We start from the raw sequence: 24,287 nt of genomic DNA, 5'->3' as shown, positions 1-24,287 counted from the left end.
TTATTATTATTATTATTATTATTGAGACAAGGTCTCTCTGTGTAGTCTTAGTTCTCCTAGTACTTACTATGTAGACCAATCTGGCCTTGAACTCATAGATCTACTCATAGATCTCTGCCTCCTGAGTGCTGGGATTAAAGGCATGTGCCATCACCACATTTTGGACAATAATTTTAACACCTTTCTATTTAAAAAAAAATGTGTGTGTGTGTGTGTGTGTGTGTGTACACAGGCGTGTGTGCACGTACTTACACATGTGTACCACATGTGCTTTTAGCCACTGAACCATCTTCCCAACCCCTTTACCTGAGCTTGGATCCCTAGCACCTGGCATGACGGTGCCTACCTGTGACCCCAGCACAGGAGGACAGACGCAGGAGGATTCTTGATGCAGCCAGCTAGCCCAGCTGAATGGATGTATTTCAGACTCAGTGAGAAACCTTGTCTGAAGAAGTGAAGGCAGAAAGCGATTCAGGAAAGACACCTGACATTGACCTCTGGCCTCTACACACATGCGCCCAAATCTGCACCCACACATCCACACTAATAAATCCATATACTTAGACCTGCGCCAAAACAAAGCCCAAACGACGAGATCTCCCCATTCTTTAGTTAATCTGGGCATCTAAAAGATGATCTTTCAGCAAGTAACAGGCATAAAAATGACCGAGGTGTTTTTCTTCTTATTTCTAGTCTTTAAATTTTGACGTCTTTAGAGTACACTTTAGTGCTTGGCACCCTCCGCTTTTGTTACGGACAAGAAGGGGTGAGAGCTGAGGGCGATGTGCCCTGAGCTGCTCTGGTTCTTGGCCCGCATTCTGTGGTGCTGGCCGAGGGGCCCTGGGGTGGTGGGAGCGTGCGCTTTGGGAAGTTTCTGACTTTGTACCGAACGTCAGCTCTCTGGTTTGTCCTGTCAATCCTGGCAGCTTGATTTGCATACTTATAAAGGAGCAGGAGTCACAGCTGATGTGGGAACGGTGGATGCCCGGGCTGGTGAGAAGCAGATTAAATCAGTGCCACTCACGACAAAGGCTTATTTGGATATGCTTACGAAGACTGCTTGTATGTTGAGAGGAGCACATGTTACTAACAAGCTGTTCCCCCTAAGTGGACGGCACCATTAGTCCAGCTGTGTGACCTCCCCACTCAGAAGGGCAGACTCCGAGTTACTGTGTGGGGATCGCCATGATTCCACGGTCTAAGTAAGTGACTGGCAGGGGCCATCTCCTTTCCCACACAGTGTTGAAGGTTTGTCTCTTTGAAAAGCAATCATGCAAATAGGAACCAACCTGGTCTCAGAGTTGGGGTTAAATCAGTAAACAAGTCACTATGAGTCACAGGCTCACATCCTTGGGAAAGCTGCACACTAGTAATTAGGTAGAAGAAAAGCCACGTGCGTGGAATATTAAGTAATATTAAAGTATAAATCAGAGTAGAGATAGCATGAGGCTGACAGTGGCAGGCTGGGGGGGGCAGGGCTGATTAAGACAATGTTGGAAGTTCAGAAGAGAGAATTAGGTACAAATCCTGGGATTTGTCCAGCCTCTGTGCCTTTACATCTCTCAGGGCACCGCTGTCCACATCAGGCCATTCCTAGCCTTTGTTTTTGTTTTATCTGACCTTGGCCTTGGGGATGAAGGCCTTTTAATTCTAATTCTTATTCAGATAGGTTGAGAAAACCCGGTCTGTTAAATGGAAAGAGTTCACACCTTTGGTCTTTCAAGGCTCCTTTGGTCATTTGAGAAAGGAGCCGGACCTGCCTGGCCTCATGAGCCTGTGTTCTTGTGGGACTAGGCTAGCCATGCCTGCTTTATCCTTGTGGGTACTAGTAAGGCGGGTACGAGTGTAGCCCCTCCGTGAAAGTGGGGAGGATGCTGTCTGTAGACACGACACACATTCGCCTCCCTCTTACGTTTCCCCTCTTGTATTTGGAAGGTTTCCTTCCATGCTCTTGTTTTTATTCTAAATAGATAGTGGTATGTAGTGTGTGTGCATGTGTGTCTGTGTGTGCATGCACACCCCTGCAGGGGCGCACACGCCATGGTGTATGTGGGTGAGTGGCAGAGGATAGCTTGTGGGAGTCGATGTTCTCCTTCCACCTTGTGGGACCTGGGAACAAACTCAGGTTGTCAGCCTTGGTGGCAGGTGCCTCTACCCACTGAGCCACCTCACCAGCCTGACACCTATTTCATGAAGGTCAGGTGATGCCTGTAGCATCGGCTAACCATAGTGGCTGAATGTAGGAAGTGCTTAGTAGAGGTGAGCCGTAAGTAAAGCTCTGAGCACTTCTCATAGATGCTTCGTGCCTGCCTCTGTATGAGGTGACAGTGATGGAGGACAGCTGGCTATCCACGAGTGTGTCAGCTCGGATCTCTGCCACGATCTAACAAGGGAGACTGGCTCACAGGTTGTCAATTACGGCCTAGAATTACATGTTGGCTCCCGTGCTCTTTTCCCTCTTTGGTCACTGTGACTGGAAGTGTGTATTCTGGTGGTAGGCTACTCCTATGTCTTGGAGGGCTGTTCCTCGGCACTGGCGTGATTGCCCACGTGCCTACCTGTCTTCCGTGGTGTTCCTTACACTAAGCCCAGACCCGCCTGCTCCTAGGAGCCTGAAGCCCTGAGTAGTGGACCTGAGGAGCTGAGGTTTTCTCTCCTGTCTGACCATCATCCATCCTAGTGCAGGCATCGTTCTCTGGAGAGTGCTCCTGGGTGATCGCCAGGGCAGCGCAGCTTGCTGGTTGGTAGAAGCCCCCCAGCGTGGAATCACCTCACCTCTTCTTTTAAAGCTTGACGAACATATTTCCCCCCTGCATCTTTGCACCCTTGTAAAGGAGTTAGGCAGGCATCCGGATCATCTGATGTCTGTTTTCTCCCTTGGGTGTTTCGTGATCGGGAAGAGAGGACTGAGGAGATGGTAGACGCTAAGTGGATTTCAAACCAGATTTAAGTGAATCGGAGGTGGAACCCCCACCCCCACCTCCAGGCAATCCAAGAGTGGAGCTGCCCACCCCTGGCTCCAAGGACAGCCCTTAATCTCTTGCCTTGTGAGCAGATGCAGCGGGGCTGGGGGGTGGGGGGGAAGCATCAGTCTGTGATGTCAGTGGTGCAACTGTGGTGCTACTGGGCCCTTTCTAAAATCCTTGGGTCTATGTAAAATGCGCTGCAGGCCTCGGTGGCGTGTGGACAGCCCTGAGCAATAACAACTCTGTGGCTTGTGGGTACGTGCCTAATAGGAGTTCCCATGACTCGGGGAGACACTAGGCAGTGTGAACAGGACGCAAGGGCTCTCTGCTCTTGTGATGGGGTGTGTTCTTGTACGGGACAGCGTGCAGATTGGGCACAGATGCACCAAACATCTTAGTCTAAAGAGAAGGCTAAGAAGTCACAGTGTCCACAGACAGGGACGATGCTTCACAGCTCCCGAGGGCATTTATTTTTTCTGAATGGAGGAAGGAGGAAGGAAACCTTACATATGGAGTAAGAAGCTGGATTGTGGTCCAGAATTTTTTTATCTTGACCAGGAAGTTTGACCCAGCTTTGTTAGCATGGCATGGAGAAGGGATTCCTAAGCTTAAGATTCAACTTTGAGCATCTTTTGAGGCTGGGTGGAACGGCCTGATGTCTGTCACACTGGTGTGATATTCCGGGATCAGTCCATGGCCGTCTTCAGGAAGGTTAGCATCCTTAAGAAGATCCTTAAACTTTTAGTGTTTGACACTTAGCTATAAGGAACTGGCATTCATAGCTGTGAGATATGCTTATAAAGTGGAGGCCATGACAGTCAGCAGGGTCTAAAGAAAATGTACTTAAAAGAGGAAAATCTGTAAGTCTAAGTACCTCCTCATGGGAAATTGGAATAATGCTGTGATCTTTGTGGGTGGCCACCAGTTACGGAGGGTGACACACATAAATGACATTCGCTAGAAGGCTCACCCTTCGACAAAAATACTAGTATTTTTGGACCGCTGCCAAACTTGCTTTTTTTTTTTTTAATTTATGTTTTATGAGACGGGGGTCTTACTCTGGGCTACAGAGTAAGCTTGTGGTCATCTTTCTGTCTCTGCCTCCTGAGTGCTGGGATTATAGGCCTGTTCCGCATATACAGCTGTCATTTGTTCCTGCACCTGGGAAGGTTGCTGGGAGGAGCCCTTGGTAAGCATAGCTTGAAAGAAAACATGGTGATTCTCATGAAACAGGTTAACAGAATAGTGAAGGCAGAATTGGGGGAAGGGATAGAGGCAGGAGACAGAAATTCATGGTTTCAGATTGAAATCCAGCATCAGGGATTCATCTATTAGAGGACATTGTTGGATGTTTTCTGTGTGTGTGTGTGTGTGCGTGTGTGTGTGTGTGTGTGTGTGTTTGTTTTTTGTCATCAGGCTAGATTTGAAGTCTAGACAGATCAGAGAGCACAGATCAGTTCTTTGCCCATGCCTTCCCACTTCTTGCTAAGCCTTAAGTCTAGAAGTAATATTTTATCTTCCTCCCTTTTTCCTCTTCATCCTTCATATACACAAAACAGTTCTCCCAGGCCATTCCCAAACCTCCTTTCCTGGGCTCTGCTCTGTACACTTTGTTCTCAGCACATCACTACTGGCAAGGCAGCCTCCCACCCCCACAGAGGCACACTGGCCTCTGTGTGCCTCATATGGGAGCTTGGCTGCAGCTTGCACAGGCCCTGCCACCAGTGTCTAGCACTGCTGTCTGATGGCTCTGCTTTGTATGGGTTTGCTTTCTTCCGCTTGGTGATGTTGGTGGTGCTAGTTCCTGCCATTAGTCCTGTGCACTGGCCAGTTCTCCTATCCGAAGTATAACCTTCCCCCGCTTCACCTTTCCATCCAAACACTGGCTCCTTCTTGACTGTCTTATAGACTTTTAGAGACTCTTTCCCTGATCTCGCACATAGAAATAGCTTCTCCAGTATTCCGTTCTTTGGAGAATAAGACTCCGCTCTCAGCTTTTTCTAATTCCAGCATGGCTTGCCTGTCTCTCCTAAAGAGCAGAGACCTGCCTTGTCCGCGTCCTCCCAGAGGGCAGTGCTGGTGAGAGGAATATGATAAATATATCTCTGAGCCTGAACCTGCTCTTTAGCTGAGTGTGAGAAAGTGCCTGGGTGACCCCTGCCCAAAGAAGCCACAGACAATGCCTGTGGTGGTGGCCTTCCTTCCTCTCCCATATTTCCCTGGAGTCTGATGACTGGTCCTCTCTCCCCTTGCAGCCGCCCATGCCAGCTGCCTTTTCCATCCACAGTGCAGCAGCATAGTCCCATGTCCTCTCAGACTTCCTCTGTCAGTGGGCCTCTGCACTCCGTCTCCCTGCCTCTTCCACTTCCCATGAGCCTGGCTGCTCCACAACCTCCACCAGCCTCCCCCAGTCAGCAGCTTGGACCAGATGCCTTTGCAATTGTGGAGCGAGCCCAGCAAATGGTGGAGATCCTCACAGAGGAGAACCGTGTGCTTCACCAGGAGCTTCAGGGCTGCTATGACAATGCCGACAAGCTGCACAAGGTACGTGGCATGCTGAGGTTAATTTGATGGGTCATGGAGAAGAGAGAGGTAAATAATTGGGCTGTGATTGGCGTGAGACCATGGGGTTTCATTTCTAAGCACAAGGATTATCATAGTGATCTTAATGAGTCTGAGGGCCTGTTTTAAATGCAATTCAAACGAAGGAGAATCCTTGGCAGCCATACTATGAACACAATTCAGGACACACCAGCCACTCATGATCACTCTGGAGGAAACAGAAAGGCCTTGTTGGAGAGTTGGACAAAGGGAGAACCATCTCCTGTATAAGAAGGCCTAAGGGAGAATCACATGGTACCAGAGCAACCTTGCCCTCCCTTAGATGACATCTCTATTCCAGGGAGAGACTGAAAACATGGCCCTGGCCTTCTGGTGACTAGGGCAATTGCACAAGTGCCTCTTACCCATGGCTTGAAGTTCTACTGTAAGCAGTCACTTGACCTTCCATGTGTGCTTGTCTCTTTCAGTCCTTTCTTTTCTTTTCTTTCTTCTTTCTTTTCTTTTTTTTTTTTATTTTTGGTCATCTAAATACCTTTGTCAGTTGGCTTACAAAATAGTTCCATCCTTACATTTTCATACAGTGTGCCATGACATATGACTTTGCTTGCAGTCCTCTTACCCCATGGCACACTCTTGTCCCCTCTCCTGTGAGTCCTTTTCTTCCCCCAAATAGTTCCTTCAAATTTCATATCCTATACACATACATTTTTTAAACATACTCAGTATACTAGAGAGAACATGCTATGTGTGATTCTATCCACTTCCCTGCAAACAACACAAGTTCATCTTCCTGGAAAGCTGAATAAAACTGCACTGTGTATTAAAGCACATTTTTTTACCCATTTGTCTGTTGGATGGGCATCTAGGCTGGGTCCCACCTCTTGGCTGTCATCTCATCCAGTTTGCCCTGTGCCACACAGCACTGCCCTAGAAGTTGTTGGTATCCACTCGGAAACACTACTATGCTAGACTCCCATGATGACAGTTACAGCTAATTGTTGATCGGTAGGTTAAAGGCTCCACTGTTGGCATTGTTGACTTGATAAAACATGAACAAATAAACTCAGACCTACAGTTTCAATCCCATGCCTTGCAAGTCTTTCAAACGAAGAGGTTTTCTACTGTGCATCTGTTCACAGTTAGGTTCAAGTGCATTAGTTCTCTGTAGAGCTGTTTCACAGACAAGACTGGGCATTGAAGCCCAGCCCTGCCTGGAGACAGGAGCAAGGTCCCTGGAAGGAACACTGCTTAAAGTCTGGAAATGTGAGGTTCAGTTGGAATGCCTGTGTGTTCCTTCCACTTTATTATCTTCCTCGTGTGAAATCGGACCATCATTAATCATTATAAATGATAATACAAAATAAGCTGTTCAGGGGAACTGGAGGGATGGCTTAGTGGTTGAGAGTGCGTGCCGTTCTTGCAGAGGACCTGAGTTCCCAATACCCATATTGATTTACATCTGCCTGGAACTCCAGAGGATCCAACATCCTTTTCTGGACTCACACACATATGCATGCATGTGCATTTGTGCAAATGCACATATAAATAATAAGCAAATAAGTAAATAAAATATTTTAAAAGTGATGTTTCAATTATGTTTAGCTTCATCCCTTCCTCCTGTCAGTGCAGAGAGACTTTTACTGGATGATGTTAGACAGCTTGACTAAACTTAGGAGAGTATTCTTACAGGATCACTGTAGCACTCACAGGGCACGAGGAGCCAAACAGAGTCGATGTGAAAGTTGGGGCACAGAAAGACATCAGGGCACTGTACCTCCAGCAACGTAGAGGCTCTGCCACAAATGCCACTTGAACACTAGGTCTTCCTTTCAGTTTGAGAAAGAGCTGCAGAGGATTTCAGAGGCCTATGAGAGCTTGGTGAAGTCTACCACGAAGCGCGAGTCTCTGGACAAAGCAATGAGAAACAAGCTGGAAGGTGAGATAAGGAGACTTCATGACTTCAACAGAGACCTCCGAGGTATGTCTTATTCTTCTGTGTCAATGTCAGGTGTCTTCCTTGTCCATTCTCCACCTTATCTTCAATGTTGTTAGGCGTGTGTATGTGTGTCTGTATATGTCTACACAAGACAACTTTTGAGAGTTGTTTTTCTCTGTCTTGTTGAGGCAGGCTCTCTCTTGTTTCTGCCATACTTTATGTTCCAGGCTAGCTGGATTATGAATTTGTAAGTGATTTTCTTGTCTCTCCATGAGAGGACTGGAATTACATATGCAAGCCACTCAAACCACTACATCTGGCTTTTTTTTTTTTTTTTGTGGATCTGGGAATTGAACCCGGGTAGTCTAGCCTTCGACATCCTTCTCTTCATACACAGCTCTCGGCACTGACCGCATTTCTCTGTTGTGTGATGACTTAGGCTCCTTTCTCCTTTGTTTGTAGATCGACTGGAGACAGCCAACAGGCAGCTGTCCAGCAGGGACTATGATGGGCACGAAGACAAAGTTGCAGAAAGCCATTATGCGTCTCAGAGTGAGTATGTGTGTCTACAGCAAAGCTTTTACTTTAAAATACCGGAGCTGGAGGCAAGGGTCATACCAGCTCCTAGTAGGTTTTTTGTTGTTTCTTTTTTGTGAGTTAATTTAGCCTGTGACCTGTGGTCTTCAGATGAGAGTCTCTTAAGTCAGTCAGTGGCAAAGCTGAGCTGTCAGACCTCATTTCAGTGATGTCGAGTCTGTAACTAAGACAAAGTCAAGTCTTGTGTGTTGTTTGCACGAACGATATTGATACCTTCCTTTTGGATGACTGTATGCGTGGGCAGGGGGAGACGTGCTGGCTGTGCTCTGTCAGGGTATAAGCCCATATTGTAGACCATGTCATAGAATGAGCATTCATTGGTCTCCCAGCCAAGGCTGGTGCTGATGGACTAATAGGGTTTGGTGTTGGTGAGCTCACTCACATTCCTGAGGAATTTCACCTTTGGCTCAAAGCTGAAGCATCAGCAATCTGGCATTGAGGCCCCTCTGGATTTATAGGGGGTGGTTCGTTCTGCATAAACATGCTTTGCTGTTTTTCAGAGGCATAGACAAAGAAGCCACAGGCATTTCTCAAGTGCTCAGAGGTATCCCAAGGTTGAGGTGTTAGGTAACTGAGTGCAGGCAGGGCCTTTCAGACAGGCTGGCAGTGGTGCCCCGTAACCAGTCTTCTCACATGAAATCCCCACAGCTCACCTTCCCCCTTCCTTCAGTGTTATCAGTATTCAGAGTGTTTTGTTCTTCTGGCATGGCTAATGGATGAATTCAAGATGTTATTCTATATTTACATAGGACTTTTTCCTTAGTGAAACCTGAAAAATGTTTTGAATATTGAGAAAATTAGCGCGGCCCCCGGTTACAGTGCAGGCACTCCCCAGTGTTTGTACTCGCTAGCATGCATAGTGCTGGAAGGTACTGGGCATGTGGGGACTTGAATGAGATGAGATGTTCCCCCCAGTCTGGGGAATTTGCATACTTAAGTGTCCTCAGCTAATGGCAGTGTTTGGGAGGTTTAGAAGATATGTGGCCTTGTTGGAAGAAGTTTGTCACCAGAAGCAGGCTTTGAGAGTTTAAAGGCTTTTCGCCATTCTGAACTGGCTTTCTCAGCTTCCTGCTTGTGATCTGAGATGTGAGCGCTCAGCTGTTTCTGCTGCCACAATTCCCACCATGGTGGACTCCTAACCGTCTTCAATTGTAATAAACTCTGTCTTCTATAAGTTGCTCTGGCTGTGTTGTGTTATCATAGCAATGGCAAAGTAACTAACAGAGCATGTTGCTAGAGTGAAAATAATCTCTCACCCAGCTGTGAACCTGTCAGCTACAATAACAACTTGCCTATCAGGATAGGCCCACAGGGGCAATAATGGCATGAATGCCGTGGGAGCAACTAGCCACTCTTAGAGATTGGATTCATGCCTGCTCCATAAGATGGAATGCATACCTGACCCTGTCAGTGAGGCCACGAACCTGTTGGTAGACAGGTAACAGACCCTAGGGGAGAGCCTGCTGCTGCTATTCTGCCAAAAGAACAAGGCAATAAAATGGCTCCTAATGGCATATTGTTGTACCCATAGACTAGTGCCCTCGCTCAGCCCTCACCAGAGAAGCTTTCTACAGCATATGGTGATTGCTCATGGTGTCTGTTACCTGTAGATTTTTCAATAACTGACTCAACACCTTCTAGGTTTTATGTCATGTATAGGCTTGTTTTTGTTTTTTTTTTAATCTTAGCTTTGTTAGGCATAAATCTAAGTTTAAAACTATTCAACAGTGTATTCTTCAAAGAAGAGTTTGATTCCGCTGTTTATGTGTAATGTTTTGAAGGATAGCTGGGTAATAACAAATTGATGACGGTAGAACCATGAACCAGAGAGAAAAAAATGTTTTCATATAGGGGTACTTTAATGTTTTCTGTTGAGACAGCAGAAGTCAGTAATGGAGGTTAGAAACAGAGAAGCAAGTGATAGATTAGTAAGAGTTGGAGGGCAGTTGAGTAAGGGCAGTATGGAGTAGGTATGACCAGAACAACCAGATAACGGATTAGTTGCTTTTCTCATTGCTGTGGCCAAATACATGACAAGAAACAGTTTATGGGAAGACAGGTTTATTTTTGGTTCAGGTTTGAAAGGATAAAGTCCCTTATGGCCAGTAAAGCATGGTGACAAGATCATCAAGTGGCTGGTTGCACTGATGAGGCAGTCAGGAAGCAGGGAGAGGACTTCCACGGACTACCCTTGAGTGACCTGCTTCCTCCACATAGGTCCCATCTCCTGAAGGTTCTATAATGTCCCCAAATAGCACAACCAAGTGTTCAATTCCCATTCGAACCATGACAGCTAATCACCCTTATTAATAAAATACAAGAAGTACAAGTTAGGGTCAGACAATGAGTGAAAGTTGAGCTGTGGAGTTTTCCCCTCGCATAGGTAGCCTCATGGACAGCTGTAAGGAAAGTTGCAGACAAGTGCAGAAGGCTGGATGGGAGGGGTGCTGCACCAGGCTTTCATTCAGCATGTGGGCACAGAATGACAGGCATGAATTACTGCAGCTGTGCCTACTTATTAACATGTTCTGTTATTCGAATAGTCTTCCAGAAACTCTAGTATTAGAACAAAGCAGAACAAAGGTCATCAAACTGTAGTCATCATAATTTCAGTGTCGCCCATTCAAGGAGAAGCATCCTTCTCAAATGAGTCTTTTGGGACTCTAACAGTTAGTTCAGAGAAATGCAAGACAGGCCAGCATTAGTGATGACTCAGGATCCCCGTGCTGAAAATAAAGGCTGGGGTGTGGGGTTGACAACCTTGGTTGATGCAAAAAACGAGGGTAAGAGAAGGTAGAGAGGAAGAAGCTTCTTTTTTAAAAATTTTTCTTCTTGTGTTTACCCTGATGCCAGAATGTATAAGCCCAAAAGGGACACGCACATACACACACACACTTAAAATTGATGACAAAAACTGCACTTTGCTCTGTGTAGTTGTTGCCGAAAAATCTGAAGGCCAAGGTGGGGCCTACGCAGGTCTGCTAGGCTATGCTTAGCCATGAGGCTTGCTGGTTCTGCAAGTTCAAAGCCACAAGAGTTTGAGTATCTTCAGGAAATTCCTTTCCTGTCCCCTCATGATGATGTAACATTGTCGTCAGAGGAATTCAAAGTTTTGTTTTATGGTTTTGCCTCTGAGCTTTTCTAATTTTTTGCAGACTGTGAGATGACAATTGTCAAAGCCAAATTTTTACTGAAGAGCAAGACTGTAAGACATCACTTGTTTATATGGCTGTGCTAAAGTAGGCCTTTTTTGTCCTTTAGTTTAACTGAATTCCCCAGTATCCCATTCTCCCCTATCCTTATCCCCCGTCCCCCACCAAAGGCCTTATCACAAAAGCAAATCACCTGGGAATATCTATCAATCTTAGCTACAACTTCTCAGTCATTGGGACTTTTTTTTACCACTTTTCTATGAAAATTAGTGACTTCAGATTCCCATCTATTTCAAGCTAGCGAGCTAAAAATAAAATATTAGATATGGGAAAGGCTAGGTTGGGAGAGATGAAATTTCATCTTAGGAAGTTTTTAAATGATCGTGTCAAGCCTTGTGATAGTTTTGGATGAGGCAGCGCTGACTAGCTGGGCATGTGTGCCGTTCTGGGGTACAATAAGGCGTATGTGAGTCTTGCCTAAGGGTTTCTACACCTTGCCAACTTTCAGGGGAGCAAATTCCCCGAGCCTGCCTTCAAACTTGCTTACCCATGCTGTATTTCAAATGTAGGACATTTGAGTGCTTCATCTACTTAGTGTAACTCTTGACAGGCACTTCTTAGAAAGTCAGGCCTTTACACAAACTAGGAGAGTGTGGTCTGCAGCGTGGCTGTTTATACCAAGGGAATCTTCCCCCAAGGGTAAAAATAACAGTAGTCAGTTTAAGCTCCGGTTGTCTCCGCCTAGTGAACAGCGCTGACTAAAGAAGGCTGCTAATCACATTTTGATGTCTGGCTGCCATCAGGAAGCATGTTATGATTTTTCACATTGATAGTTTTACAATTGTTGTTTTGCTTGGCCCTAACGGTGATAGAGCTGAAAACTGAGCTGCTCTGTGTGGGAAGATGGATAGAGGACGCGGATCGCCATTTGGGCTTCATGTGTCCTTGGGGAACCATCACAGAAACAGGAAGCCTGCCAGTAAGCCTCAATTCAAATGGCATTTGCTTAGGGAAGCCTTTGGAGAGGAGTTACATATTCCCATTACAGACTCAATGGATGTCCTGCCTCCTTCCCTCCGCACGCACTCATCACAAGTATCAATTAGTAATGGCTTATATAATCCTGCAGTCTCCCTCACTGCCCAGTCCACTCTCTAAAACCGTATGTCTGTCCCGCCTTCCCAACCATTATACTTCTGTTTAGCTGTGTTCCCAGAACCTGCCACCTAGAGGCATTTAGTAAACGTTTACTGTTTCCCATGAAATGGCGGCCGTGATTATTTGTTAAAACTAGTGGCTAGATGCTGTTTGCTGTGAACTCTTGTGTTCTAGGCCTTGACAAGCACACTCTTTCATCTGAGATGGTGTGGAGTTCAGGATTTGAAGCACCAAGTGCTCAGCTATGCAGCTAGAGCTCCGGAGCATCCACAGAAGATTCCTAAACAAATGGGGGGAACACCCATAAAACTTGTTTATAAAACATACAAACAAGTAAAACAGCTACAAAAAAACAGGCCTTGTCATAGTTTACAGACCTCACTTCCCACCATTGGTAGGAAAGAGAAAGAAGAGGAAGGGAAGGGAGGAGGAGGAGGCAGAGGTATTGGCAGCAACTGCAGGGACTAGCCCCTGGGAGACTGTTATTGGGTATCCATGAGTTTGGACAGAAAACGTGAGGCATGAGGCCCACTGGGGGCTGTGGATGGTGGGCAGTGACCCACTTCTTCAGGGATTTTTGTGCCTGTTTTCCATGCACACAAATGGAGAGGTGGCATGGAAAGTGAAGGAAGGGGGGGGTAGTTGGTCACTGCAGTGGGACAGAAGAAACCCGAAGTCTAGCTCTCCTCTGGAAGAGGGTTTTGGTGACCTGGGTCACATTTGTTTCTAGGAAACACATCTTGTCCCCAGTTGTGCAGTCGGCTTTGAAGCATCCCTGCCCTCTGGCCCTACTGACATAACTTGCTATTGTAAGAGTAGCTCAGTTAAGTGAGAAGGACATTCCAGTGGATGCCAGGCACCCCGGGGTTCCCACTCTGCCTCAGCTGGCAGTGGGCCTGAGGCCTTTGCTCCTGGCCTTTCCTCTCCTCTCTGCAGCACCGACTTTGCTAGGTTCATGCAGACTCCTCCTTTTCATCATCATGCCCACATTTTCTGCCCCTTTAGTGAAATGTTCTTTCAATTGCTTGTCAGCTCAAGGTGCTGGTCCTTGGTGCCTGAGAGCTAATTTTGTTTACATTCATGAGCAATTGGCCACGGGAAGAAATGTTCAGTGAATGGCTGCACCCACTGCAGCGTGCTGTCATGGCTTCTGGACTTGGCTCTCTGCTTCAGTGCGTGTGGCTGGGGGTGTTGATAACAGCATTCAGGCGGTGTGATACGGAGAGGCAAATTCTGCTGGAGCTGCTGCTGGAGCTACATGTCTTCTTTCTACGAAAATCTGTGAATGCTTCCATTAATTGCCTGATTTGCTTCCTGTTGCTGTGATGAACACCATGTCCGATAGCACCTTGGGAAAAGAAAGGTGGTTGGCTTACGAACCTTACAGACAATCATCAGGAGAAACAGGGCAGGAACTCCAGGCAGGAACTAAAGCAGAGACCAAAGAGGGGTGCTGCTTACTACCCTGCTCAGTTTACTTTCTTATACAGCACAGGACCACCTGCCCAGGGATGGCACTGCCCACAGTGGGGTGGGCTGTCCCACACCAGTTAACAGTTAATTAGGAAAATGGCCCACAAACCTGCTTATAGGGCTATCTAACACAGGTGTTTTCTCAACTGAAGCTCCTTCTTCCCAGGTGACAGTAACTGTGTAAAGCTGATGAAAGACTAACATGCACTTCAATAATGATGTTTTTGTTTTCCTGGTCTGAATGACTATGTGGGGTTCTCTTGTAGGATTTAATAGGATTTAGTGATTATAATGAGGGTTGAATCTAGGTATGCATATTCTAGACAGGTGCTCTACCACTGAGCCATCTGCCCTCCTGTGACTTTTTTTTTTTTCTTTTTCTTTTTTTTTTTTTGAGGCACGTTTCACTAAGTTGCCCACACTAGCTTTGAAGTCACTGTAAAACCCAGTCAGGCCTTAAACTTGTCATCCTCCTGCTTCAGTTTCCTGATTATCTGGGATTACAGGCCTGCACCACCCAGCCTAGCTTCTTTATTCTTACATGTTAAATTCTTTTAAGCATTTTCATACCGTAGAAAGCATATCCAGATAATGTATGTTTAAAATGAAAAAGGTATTGCTTTTGAAGCAAGAAACATGTTTTCCATAACAAGCCCTTGTCCCATGTGGACTCTTGTGCTCATTGGAAGGCTGATCAGAAAGGTGGAGGGAGGTGGCCAGGTCACAGCTCCTAGTTGCAAAAGCCTGTGTTCATCACGTTTTGTTGAAAGGGGAGAATGGCTCTCCTAAATCTGAAGTTCCTATTCCCTCTTGACTGGACTAGGGGAGAATTTAGGGTCCTTCATAGGAGAAGGGGGTCAGGCTGGAACCTCCCTCTTTGTCAGACTGCAGTGAGAGAGTCTCTCTCTCTCTCAGGTCCTTGGTTTGCTGTTCTGAATGGAAATTTTAATATCATTGCAAGTGGTACCTGCTCTTTCATCTGAGGTTTGGAAGATGCAAGCAAGGGAGGTTGGGAGCATAAAGTGAAATAACAGATACCAGTGAAATAACAGATATTATTAAAGTCAGTGTTGCGGAAAAGTGAATCCTGGAGAATTTGGGGCTGTTGGCTCTGTGTGTACTTTCCTCTTCATTCTTGTTATGCTAGGAATCAAACCTAGGCCCTTGTGCGGTTTAGAACTTGCTCTCCCGCTGAGACATAATCTGATACATCTCTGGAAGCATGTCCTGAGCAGAGTTCAGGGGGGGATTTGAGAAATGCATCCTGAGCAGAGTTAAGGATTGGTGCTTCCAAGCAGCAGCAACAGTAACTGCCGTATGCATGTTTTGTTTCGTTTTTTAATTTTCAGTCCTTGCCAGATGTAGGTAGCCTGGCAGCGAGCCCCAGACTAGGCGTTTTCTGATGCAACTTGTTCTGTTGTTTTTCTGTTTTTTTCCCCCTCCCCTCTCTCCCAGACAAAGAATTTTTGAAGGAAAAGGAGAAGTTGGAAATGGAATTGGCAGCAGTGCGGACTGCGAGCGAGGACCGTCGGCGGCATATTGAGATCCTGGACCAGGCTTTGAGCAATGCCCAGGCCAGAGTGGTCAAGCTGGAGGAAGAGGTGAGTTCAGCCTGGGGAGGAGTAGAGCACAGAGGTCCTCCACCGCTGCTCCTCACCCAGCTCCTTCAGCCAGAGCCACTTCCGGGTTGCCGAGACAGGGGAGAATTATGGGAAACAACCCAGATGCAAATGAATAAAAGGTTTATCTGTCATGGAGCCTGGCAGAATCTGAGAGACAGGTATTCCAAGAGCCCACAGCCTGCCCTGTTGGTAGGCAAGTGTCCAGGACTGCAAATGATTGACATAACCAGAAGCCACTGGTGCCTGTAAAGAAGAGACAAAGTTCTGCAAAAAGACCCTCTGTGGCTGGGTCTTGGGCTCCCAGTTCTAAGGCAAAGGCTTGGTGGGGTGGAATCAGGCTGGCACTCAGCTGACCCACTTCTGTGTCTAGATTGGCCGTGCCTTACCCCACACCCCCAACCCAGGAAAAGCTGATTTAGTAGTTTGTGATGAAACCAGCTCTTTAGCTTAGCTTCCTGGTTGCACTAACTGTCCCTTTAACCCCAAGAGAGAGATGAGAAGAACCGTGTATATGGGGACTGTGGGCTGTATGCTGGGCAGAAGAGGAGGAGGAGGACAGGTGTCACCCACAGGGCTGTGCCCTCACCTTGTGGCTCACTGCAGAGGTGGCTGGCACCTCTGCGATGGGGCCCCCTAAGCAAACGTCGTCATGGCAAGTGGATGCCAGTAGGTCTCGAGGTTAGCAAGAGACCACACCAATATTTATCCTAGCACTTGGCACAGAAAGCAGCAAGGCTTGTGCCCCTTGGGTGCATTTTAACCCTACAAGTCCCATGCAAAAACTCACATGTTGTTACTAGCAAGAGAATCCTGAGTGGCAGCCAAGAGCGTCTACATTGTCATCATAGAAAGTGCCCTTTGACCTTGAAGACAGGAGGTCTGCTCTGAGCAAGGGAAGTCTGGACCCCCTGAAATCACTTCCTGAGGCCTCCTCTCCATGCATATAGTGAGGGAAAATTCTGTTTTGCAGCTTTTATTGTTACCTCTTGAAGTGTATTGTTATTGTGAATGCATGGTGTGAGGTGGGGCACAAGTGTCACGGCATGCATGAGGAGCTCAAAGGACAAGTTCATGGAGTCAGCTCTCCCGCTTTTGAGTGGGTTCCAGGGATTGAACTCAGATTGGCAGGCTCGCACAGCAAAGCAGTTCTACCTGCTGAACCATATTGCCAACCCTTTTGTTTAATTTTAATATTCCTTATAGAAGTTAAAGTCATTTATGGGCCCTTGAAGATGGGCCCGATGACCATCATGGTTCCTGTCACTAATCCCCAAGCACTGTCATGAAGCCTCCCTCAGCAGCAGACTGCCAGTGTGACAGCGCTCTAGCCTAGGGCTGAGTCACCAGTAAGGCATCTGTTCGCCCAGGTGCAGAGAGGCAGGAAAACAGCACCCGCTGTCTTCTTGTAGGACACCCGATCCAGGAAATCCTTTGGCCGGGGTTTCTTGGCCCCAGGTGATTCCCAGGAAGCAGGAAAAACACCTGGGTTTATGAATGTGAGCCAGACACCCAGAGTAGATAGGTGGCCAAGTACTAAGGGTTAAGGTTTGCCGCTATGGGTTACGACCCTAAATCCATACCTGACGGTGCGTTTATGTAATCATTTAACATTGCCTCAGGTGATCACTGTGTCCTTCCTGGCCCTTCAGGAAGGTACTCCGCTGTGGAGGAGAAAGTTATTCCATAGACTGCTGAAGTGAGACATTTCTCTATTCACCAGCACATCTACAAATGGGCACATGTGTGTATATGCATACATGTATACATAATTCCTCTATTGTAGAAATAATTGTAGCGTATTTACCATGTATTATATTTTTCATTAATTACATTCGTCATATATTGCTTTTTACAGAAATATTTTTATTTATTAGGGAAAAATTAGAAAATAGTACATTTCTTATTGTTCTTTCAGAAATGGCTGTTCTGCCATAAACATGACAAATACTTTGAGGATTTTCCGCAGTCTCTTTTTTCGTGGAGCTCTACATAGGTAGATAGATATGGTTGTAATGATGTAAATAACTTCTGGTTTAGGATTTTTCATTTAACTTTAGAAACTAGGCATTTCTATACACTAGAAACTTTTTATTGATCTCATTTCCAGTGGCTGCAAGTGCTGTATCTATAAGCCAGTAGTGAGAGTAGAGTACAGAGGTGTTCACGTGACCCTAGGCAGGCACACCAGAGGGCCTTTCATCCCTGGCCTCCTGGCCACCTTGCTGCACCTGCCACAGGCTCCTGGGGGACGGGAGTGGGGTGTGCACACACCTGCAGTTTAGCTGGGGTCTCCAGCCTGTCGTCCAGCCCTGCTGCCGTAATCACTGGTGTCCGTTCTGCACTTTCACTATCTCCCCTCAGCTACGAGAGAAGCAAGCCTACGTGGAGAAGGTTGAGAAGCTGCAGCAGGCCCTGACGCAGCTGCAGTCGGCATGCGAGAAGCGAGAGCAGATGGAGCGCAGGCTGCGGACGTGGCTGGAGCGGGAGCTGGATGCACTGAGGACACAGCAGGTGAGCGAGTGACAGACCGAGGGGCTGGTGAAGCCGACAGAGTGGCTTCCACGTTCACCCAGCACCCCCTTTGAGGGCTGTCGATGGACTCTGGGCACCTACATCGCCTTCAGAGGGACCACGGTCTGAGTTGAGGCTAAAAAGAAGAGAACACACTTTAGGTGAGCTTATATAGGGGCCATGGATGTTGGGTGTGCAGGACGAGAACACAGAGGCAGAGGAGGTGGGCTTGTAAAAGACGGGGCCCTTGAAAGTGTTGCAGATCCAGCACAGCTGCATGCAGCTGTGGAGGAGGCAGCTTGTGAGGGGCTTCTGATGTCGCAGTGGCCCAGCTGTGGAAGTCAGTTGGCCAAATAAAGAGAGTGACCTTTTCCTAAAGTCAGTGGAAAGCAAGCACCTGGGAAGAAGTTCAGGTTAGGGGAGCCTGCCGTGGATCAGAGAAGAGCACTTAGGGGGGGCTAGTGGTAGAAGAGGGGCTTCCCTGAAGTCTCTGTGTGGGTACCCAGGGGAGCTGGGTGCAGGAGGAGGAGGAGCAAGTAGGGGTCACACTGATCACTGAGTTCATTTGGGGAGGGCACTCAGAGCCACCTGGAGTAAGACTAGCCATGAACTACGGGTCTTCCTGCATCTCCTCTGCCAGTGGAGACCTTAAGAGCCTCCATCTCCACAGCTGGTTGTGAAGCTCAGCCTCGAGGAAGCACAGAGAGGAACGTGCCAGCCCAGGGACCATACATGTCTCAGCAAAGAGAATTCCTGCAGGAAATGCCAATGAGGGCAAGCCAGAGGCTCCTGCCCCAGATGTGCTGGGGCTTGCCTGGTTTTCAGGGGGTGGGGGGGAGGGCTCTCTCCGAAGCTGCCAGGGATGCGCATGGCAGGATCTCTGGAATTATCTAATGGGTAGGACACATGGGTGGTTGCAGCCGCACTTGAAGGCCTGCCCTCAGGTCTGCTCAGCCCCCAGTGCATGGCAGGCTCCTGCAGTTCCCTCTGGAAGTGTGCCTTTGCCTGAAGAGGACAGTGCTGCCAGCATTTTAAATAAAATGAAGAATTCATCCCTGGCCTCCCCATCTTGTCTCCATGGCAGGACCTGGATTGCAAAGAAAGGCCAGTTTTCCTCTGGTCTCCAGTACTTACACAGTACTGCTCGCTGTGGCACAGGACAGAGCCTGTCCTCCATCAGCTGGTCTCTGTGGGCGTGCTCACATGTGTCATCCATTGCTTCTCTGTCTCAGGCCTCTAGCAGGGCAGGCCCTGATGGCTTCTTCCCAGGTGACAGTCAGGCAGCCGGAATCTGCCTGTTTGGGCATCCCACTCTACTTCCTGTGCCTTTCTGTTTTATCTTTCAATGTCAGAGAAGACAGTCTGAAATCGCTCTTTAGAATTCTGGAGAAAGTGTCACAAGGCCAGGAGTTAACCTTGTTCTGACGCTTGTATGTATTAACTGCATGTTGTACAATGAGATGTGGAGCCAGACCTGAATGTGAAACCCAGCTCTGCTGTGCTTTAGCTCGAGGTATCAAATCATGACTGACAGTCTGTCGGGGACTTAATCTCTCCATGTAAAACTGGATGTGCTCTGTAGAGCTATGTGGGCATTAGATGAAATAGAGGGATGTGGAGGTGGCATGGGGGTGGGACCCACTGGGTTGGACAGAGGGAGCATGGTCCTGGCTGATGTAAGGACACTGCAGGATAGAGGAACTGAGTACCTGTCTTCAGGTTGTGACAGGCCAGATTGTGATCCATCTCGTGGCTCATTTGGAACATCATGATGTCATGTCTGCTCCTCCAGAAACATGGAAACGGCCAGTCAGCCAGTCTCCCAGAATATAATGCTCCTGCCCTCATGGAGCTTGTGCGGGAGAAGGAGGAGCGGATCCTAGCCTTGGAGGCTGACATGACCAAGTGGGAGCAGAAGTACCTGGAAGAAAGCACCATCCGGCACTTTGCCATGAATGCCGCTGCCGCTGCCACTGCCGAGAGGTGAGAGATAGCCCCACTGCTCAGGGCTTCAGACAGACAGCATTGGGCACAGTGGCGGACAGCAGAATGCCAGCATGCAGAAGCTGAGCCGGAAGGATGAGGAGTTCAAGAACAGCCTGGGTGGGCTAGAGTTAAACTCTGTCTCAAAAACAAATGAAAAATTCGGGTGGCCCGAGGAGGTCCAGAGAGGTCTATCCCAAGGAGTAAGACGTGTCTTTTTTTTTTTTTTTTTTTTTTGTGAACTTTATCATTAAAACAAAACAAACTTGCACATAAAAAAAAAGCAACTTAGATAGCAAGTGTCCAGAAACCTTGAAATCTGTGCAGTTTCAAAACCTTGCCCACACATAAAACAGCAGAACACAGAGCTCCTCTCCAAAATCCTAGCCAGTGCTGTCTAGATGAATAAAGATGGCACTGAACAGCTTCCTCTGACAAGAGCAGCCGCCATTTTTATGAGACCAGCTGTGACTACTTGTAAAAGATCACCCATCTCCCGTCTTAGTGGGGCCTGTACACCGTCCCCAATAGGAGGGGGCGTCACCACAGAATCGGCAACCAAATACCAAACAGTTGTGTGCGGTTCTGCCCTGACTGTTCCTGGCCCTCAGGCCCTTGGGAAGGGTACATAGGGGTAACCAGGGGAGAGGGTACTACATCTAGTGCCCTTTGGGGAAGCCATCATCCAGGCTGGGTGAAGACCTTTCAGTGTGGCTGTTTTGGGGTCTCCTGTGTCCCTGACAGTAACTCCTCCCCCTCTCTGTAAGTGGGCCCAATAAACTCACTGTCTCTTCAGGGTGACCTTGGTGGAGTGCTGTGGTTTTCCCTTGGGACCTTATGAGGAAGGGGCAGACACTGATCACATCTCCCCCAGGAAAAGAATTTCAGCGTCAGACAGCAAAAACAGCTGGTGTATAAAAACCATAGTGCTTGTTTAAAAATCAGTGCTTATAAATGTGGCACACACCGCTCATGGAAAACCCAAAGCACATCGGCTGCAAACAGTCACTTTTGCCCATTTCTCTGCAGCCAATCAGCACACGCCTGAGAGCTCAGGGTTTCAGTGTTTCTCAAAATAGGTTGTGCTGTCCTTTCCCCCCTTGTATCATCAGAAAAGTGTGGAATGCTGGAATGACCAAGATTTATATTTTTTGACTTGTTTTTATAAGGTGTGTGTGTGTGTGTATGTGTGTGTGTGTGTGTGTGTGTGTGTGTGTGTGTGTGCAGATCCAAGAAGAGGGCATAGAATGCCCTGGAGCTGGAGTTTTGGGCAGGTGGGAGTGGAACACTCTTCCTTCCGTCTTCTAGAACTCTCGTGTCTGACATGGGTGCTGGGCCTGGAACTCTGTCCTATCTGCTGAAACTTTTGTGTCTTCAAGTAGCACTGCAGCTTTAAAAATTGCGCGGGCTGGGCAGATGCTCCAGCAATTGCCACGGAAGCATGGTGACCTGAGTTTGAATCCACAGATGCAATGTAAAGCCTTGGGCTTTTAGCCCATGCGTCTGTAATATCAGCCTGCCCCTACGGTGAGATGAGAGACAGAGATGAGAGAATCCTGAAAGCATGAGCATGGATTTTAAAATTTGCTTCCGGTGTCACAGGAATTTTTGTTTTCGGAGTGACTTGATGAGAAGTGTTTCTAGCTATTAGGTCCTGTTCCCGTGAGCCCCAGGGTGTCTAGAATTCTGTGTCCTGACTCAGAGCATCGTGCTTGCTTTCCATGTGACCTGTTTCTGATACAGTCACGGCCATTTACAGCCACAGTATCTACTTCTCTGGGTCACGCTCGCACCCCTACCCTTTGATGTGTTTGTTTTATCATGATGGGTCTTTGCTGAGACCTTCTTCGTAAAGACAATTGAAACTTAGAACCATGCTGGGGCATGGCCTGAGAGCTCTGGAGTTGTTCACTTCTGGGCTTGGGCTCCTTTCCATCATTCGACTGACAGTGTCCTTGAAGTCACCTACTCCTAATTTCACTGTCCGTGAACACTCTGTAAGATGGACACCTTTCGTACCATTTCCACTGTTCCCTGGTGAAGTAAGTGCTCACTCACCAGTAGCTGTCATTAAGAAGGGTAAAAGACCGGCACGTTGAGTAGCCATGAGACCTCCATGCAGAATCCTAAAACAGCAGCTGCATCGGTGATACACAGAGGGGGACTTCAGCTGTGACTGGGAGAGCGAGCTCGGGTGCGAGCGAGGAGTAAATACAAGGCCAGCAGCAAATGCAGTGGCGGTCGTCTCCCTGTGTCCGCAGACCCAGTCTGTAGACACCCTTCCACACACTTGTAACATCAGCATAGCTTGGGGAACAGCCTTGATTCAAGGAGCAGGGGTTTGAGTTACTGAGTATTGTTTTTCTGAGATGCTATCTCTTTTGTTTGCTTAGTACTTTTTTTTTTTAGGATTTCACGCAAGTGTAAGGCATTTTTATCTTATCCATCCCTTGGCATCCCCAACTCCTCCCAAGCCCCCCCATATTCCTCTCGAATTCATGTCCTCTTCTATTCACACACACATGCATGCACGCATGCGCGCGCGCGCACACACACACACACACACACACACACACACACACACACAGGTGCACACACTGTTAGCTGTATGCGTGTGCAGTGTAGGGCTGTCCACTAGGGCACAGGCAACCTAGCAGGAAGCTTGCTCCTAAGGAAAACTGACACACTCTCTCTCTCAGCAGCCAGTTGACTGGCTCTAGTTCCTCAGCGAGGCATGGGATCTCGTGAAGTTGTCCCCATCCATGCTGGAATGTTGACTGGCGTGGTTATACACTGGACTTGTGCAGGCAGCCTAGGCTAGTGAGGGTTCATGGGTGTCACTTCCCTGACATGTGCGGAAGCTACTCCTCCGTGTTCTTTGGCTCTTTCCATCTTCCTGCCCCCTTCCTGTGGTGTTTCTTGAGATGAGCGCTCTGCAGTCATTTATTCTCTACTTTGGCTCATTGTGGATCTCTGTAATAATCTGTCTGCTTCAGAAAGCACTGTCCTTGAAGGGGGTTTAAAGCTGCAGTAATCAAGAACTTCAGTGAGTGCAGCCCTGAGATGCTATCTTGATTTTTTTTAAGTTTAGAAAGAAAATTAGGCCAAGATTTAGGGCGAGCTGGCAGAGGGAGGGCTGTGCTGGGACACTCCCCAGCATGCTGCCCTTTGCTCACTCTTCCTGAAGTGTTTGCAGCATTGCCCATCCTGGATCTGCCAAAACTGACCCCCGAGGGAGGGTAGTGCTTGCTTCTAGAAGGTAAAGCGCATCTGTTACAAAGCAAAAGCTGCTCTCTCCATTCTCCGTCTGTTTGCATTGAAGACCAAGGAAAAGGGCTGGAGAGTCAAAGTGTGTCTCGTGTTCCTAGGGACACCACCATCATCAACCACTCGAGGAACGGAAGCTATGGCGAGAGCTCACTGGAGGCCCACATCTGGCCAGAGGATGAGGAGGTGGTGCAGGCCAACAGGAGGTGTCAGGACATGGAGTACACGTAAGGGCAGCCACATACGACCCCCAGATCTGAGTGGAGGTAGCAGTGTAGGAATTTTCCTGCAGTTGCAGCTTACCCTTTGTAGGGCCAAAGCGTCCACACTTCCCTGCTGGCTATTGCTACCTTCATTCTCTCCCCCTCAATGTGACCCACAGGCAGCTTAGTCCTCAGAGTCCCTAGCAGATGGCTCTATCCAACCTCACAGCCCTCCTGGGAGTCCCCCATGTCCCGAGGCTCTGGGAAAAGCACTCTGTTTTTATCTACCATGGAAATCAATGGGAAGAACAGCTTGAGATACTTGCAGATGGCCGATGCTTGCCATCTTCTGCCAGACACATCCCTGAATCCCAGAATTACTGTGGAAGCCCTGAGACAGGTGTTCCAGAGTTTCCTAACTAAATAGTATTTTAATCATACCTTTGTTCTTCTTTGGTTTGGTTTTACAGTATCAAAAACCTCCATGCCAAAATCATAGAGAAGGATGCCATGATAAAGGTCCTTCAGCAACGATCCCGGAAGGATGCTGGGAAGACAGATTCTTCCAGCCTGCGGCCTGCTCGCTCTGTCCCATCCATTGCTGCAGCCACCGGGACACATTCCCGACAGACATCACTTACCAGCAGCCAGCTGGTGGAAGAGAAGAAGGAAGAGAAATCCTGGAAGGGCAGTATAGGTAAGACAAGGACCCAGAGAGCAGAGATGTAGCTGCTCTCCTGTCACTGCTGGGATTTGGGATATAACCGCATCTCATTGTATGCCTTCTTTAAAAGGTTGATGGGGGGAGCCAATCATGTTATGTTGAGAGTTAGATGAGATATGGAAGCATTGTATAG

At 47.8% G+C, this 24,287-nt stretch overlaps 1 protein-coding gene across 9 annotated transcripts in view; it reads left to right on the top strand.

Annotated features, from left to right (window-relative positions):
- Amotl1 (angiomotin like 1) overlaps window positions 1-24,287 on the top strand; it is a 113,447-nt gene that overhangs the window by 81,134 nt on the left and 8,026 nt on the right. For all 9 annotated transcript variants that reach the window (XM_060369456.1, XM_060369452.1, XM_060369445.1 and 6 more), the window contains 8 exons: window positions 5,222-5,510; window positions 7,362-7,506; window positions 7,927-8,016; window positions 15,300-15,445; window positions 17,828-17,977; window positions 19,770-19,960; window positions 23,329-23,454; window positions 23,901-24,127. In XM_060369456.1, coding sequence (XP_060225439.1) covers window positions 5,222-5,510; window positions 7,362-7,506; window positions 7,927-8,016; window positions 15,300-15,445; window positions 17,828-17,977; window positions 19,770-19,960; window positions 23,329-23,454; window positions 23,901-24,127 — 1,364 coding nt within the window. The remainder of the gene's footprint in view (window positions 1-5,221; window positions 5,511-7,361; window positions 7,507-7,926; window positions 8,017-15,299; window positions 15,446-17,827; window positions 17,978-19,769; window positions 19,961-23,328; window positions 23,455-23,900; window positions 24,128-24,287) is intronic.

This window comes from Meriones unguiculatus, chromosome 1, assembly GCF_030254825.1.
Source record: "Meriones unguiculatus strain TT.TT164.6M chromosome 1, Bangor_MerUng_6.1, whole genome shotgun sequence".
Classification (NCBI taxonomy): domain Eukaryota; kingdom Metazoa; phylum Chordata; class Mammalia; order Rodentia; family Muridae; genus Meriones; species Meriones unguiculatus.
This window is presented reverse-complemented; position numbering and strand designations above follow the sequence as displayed.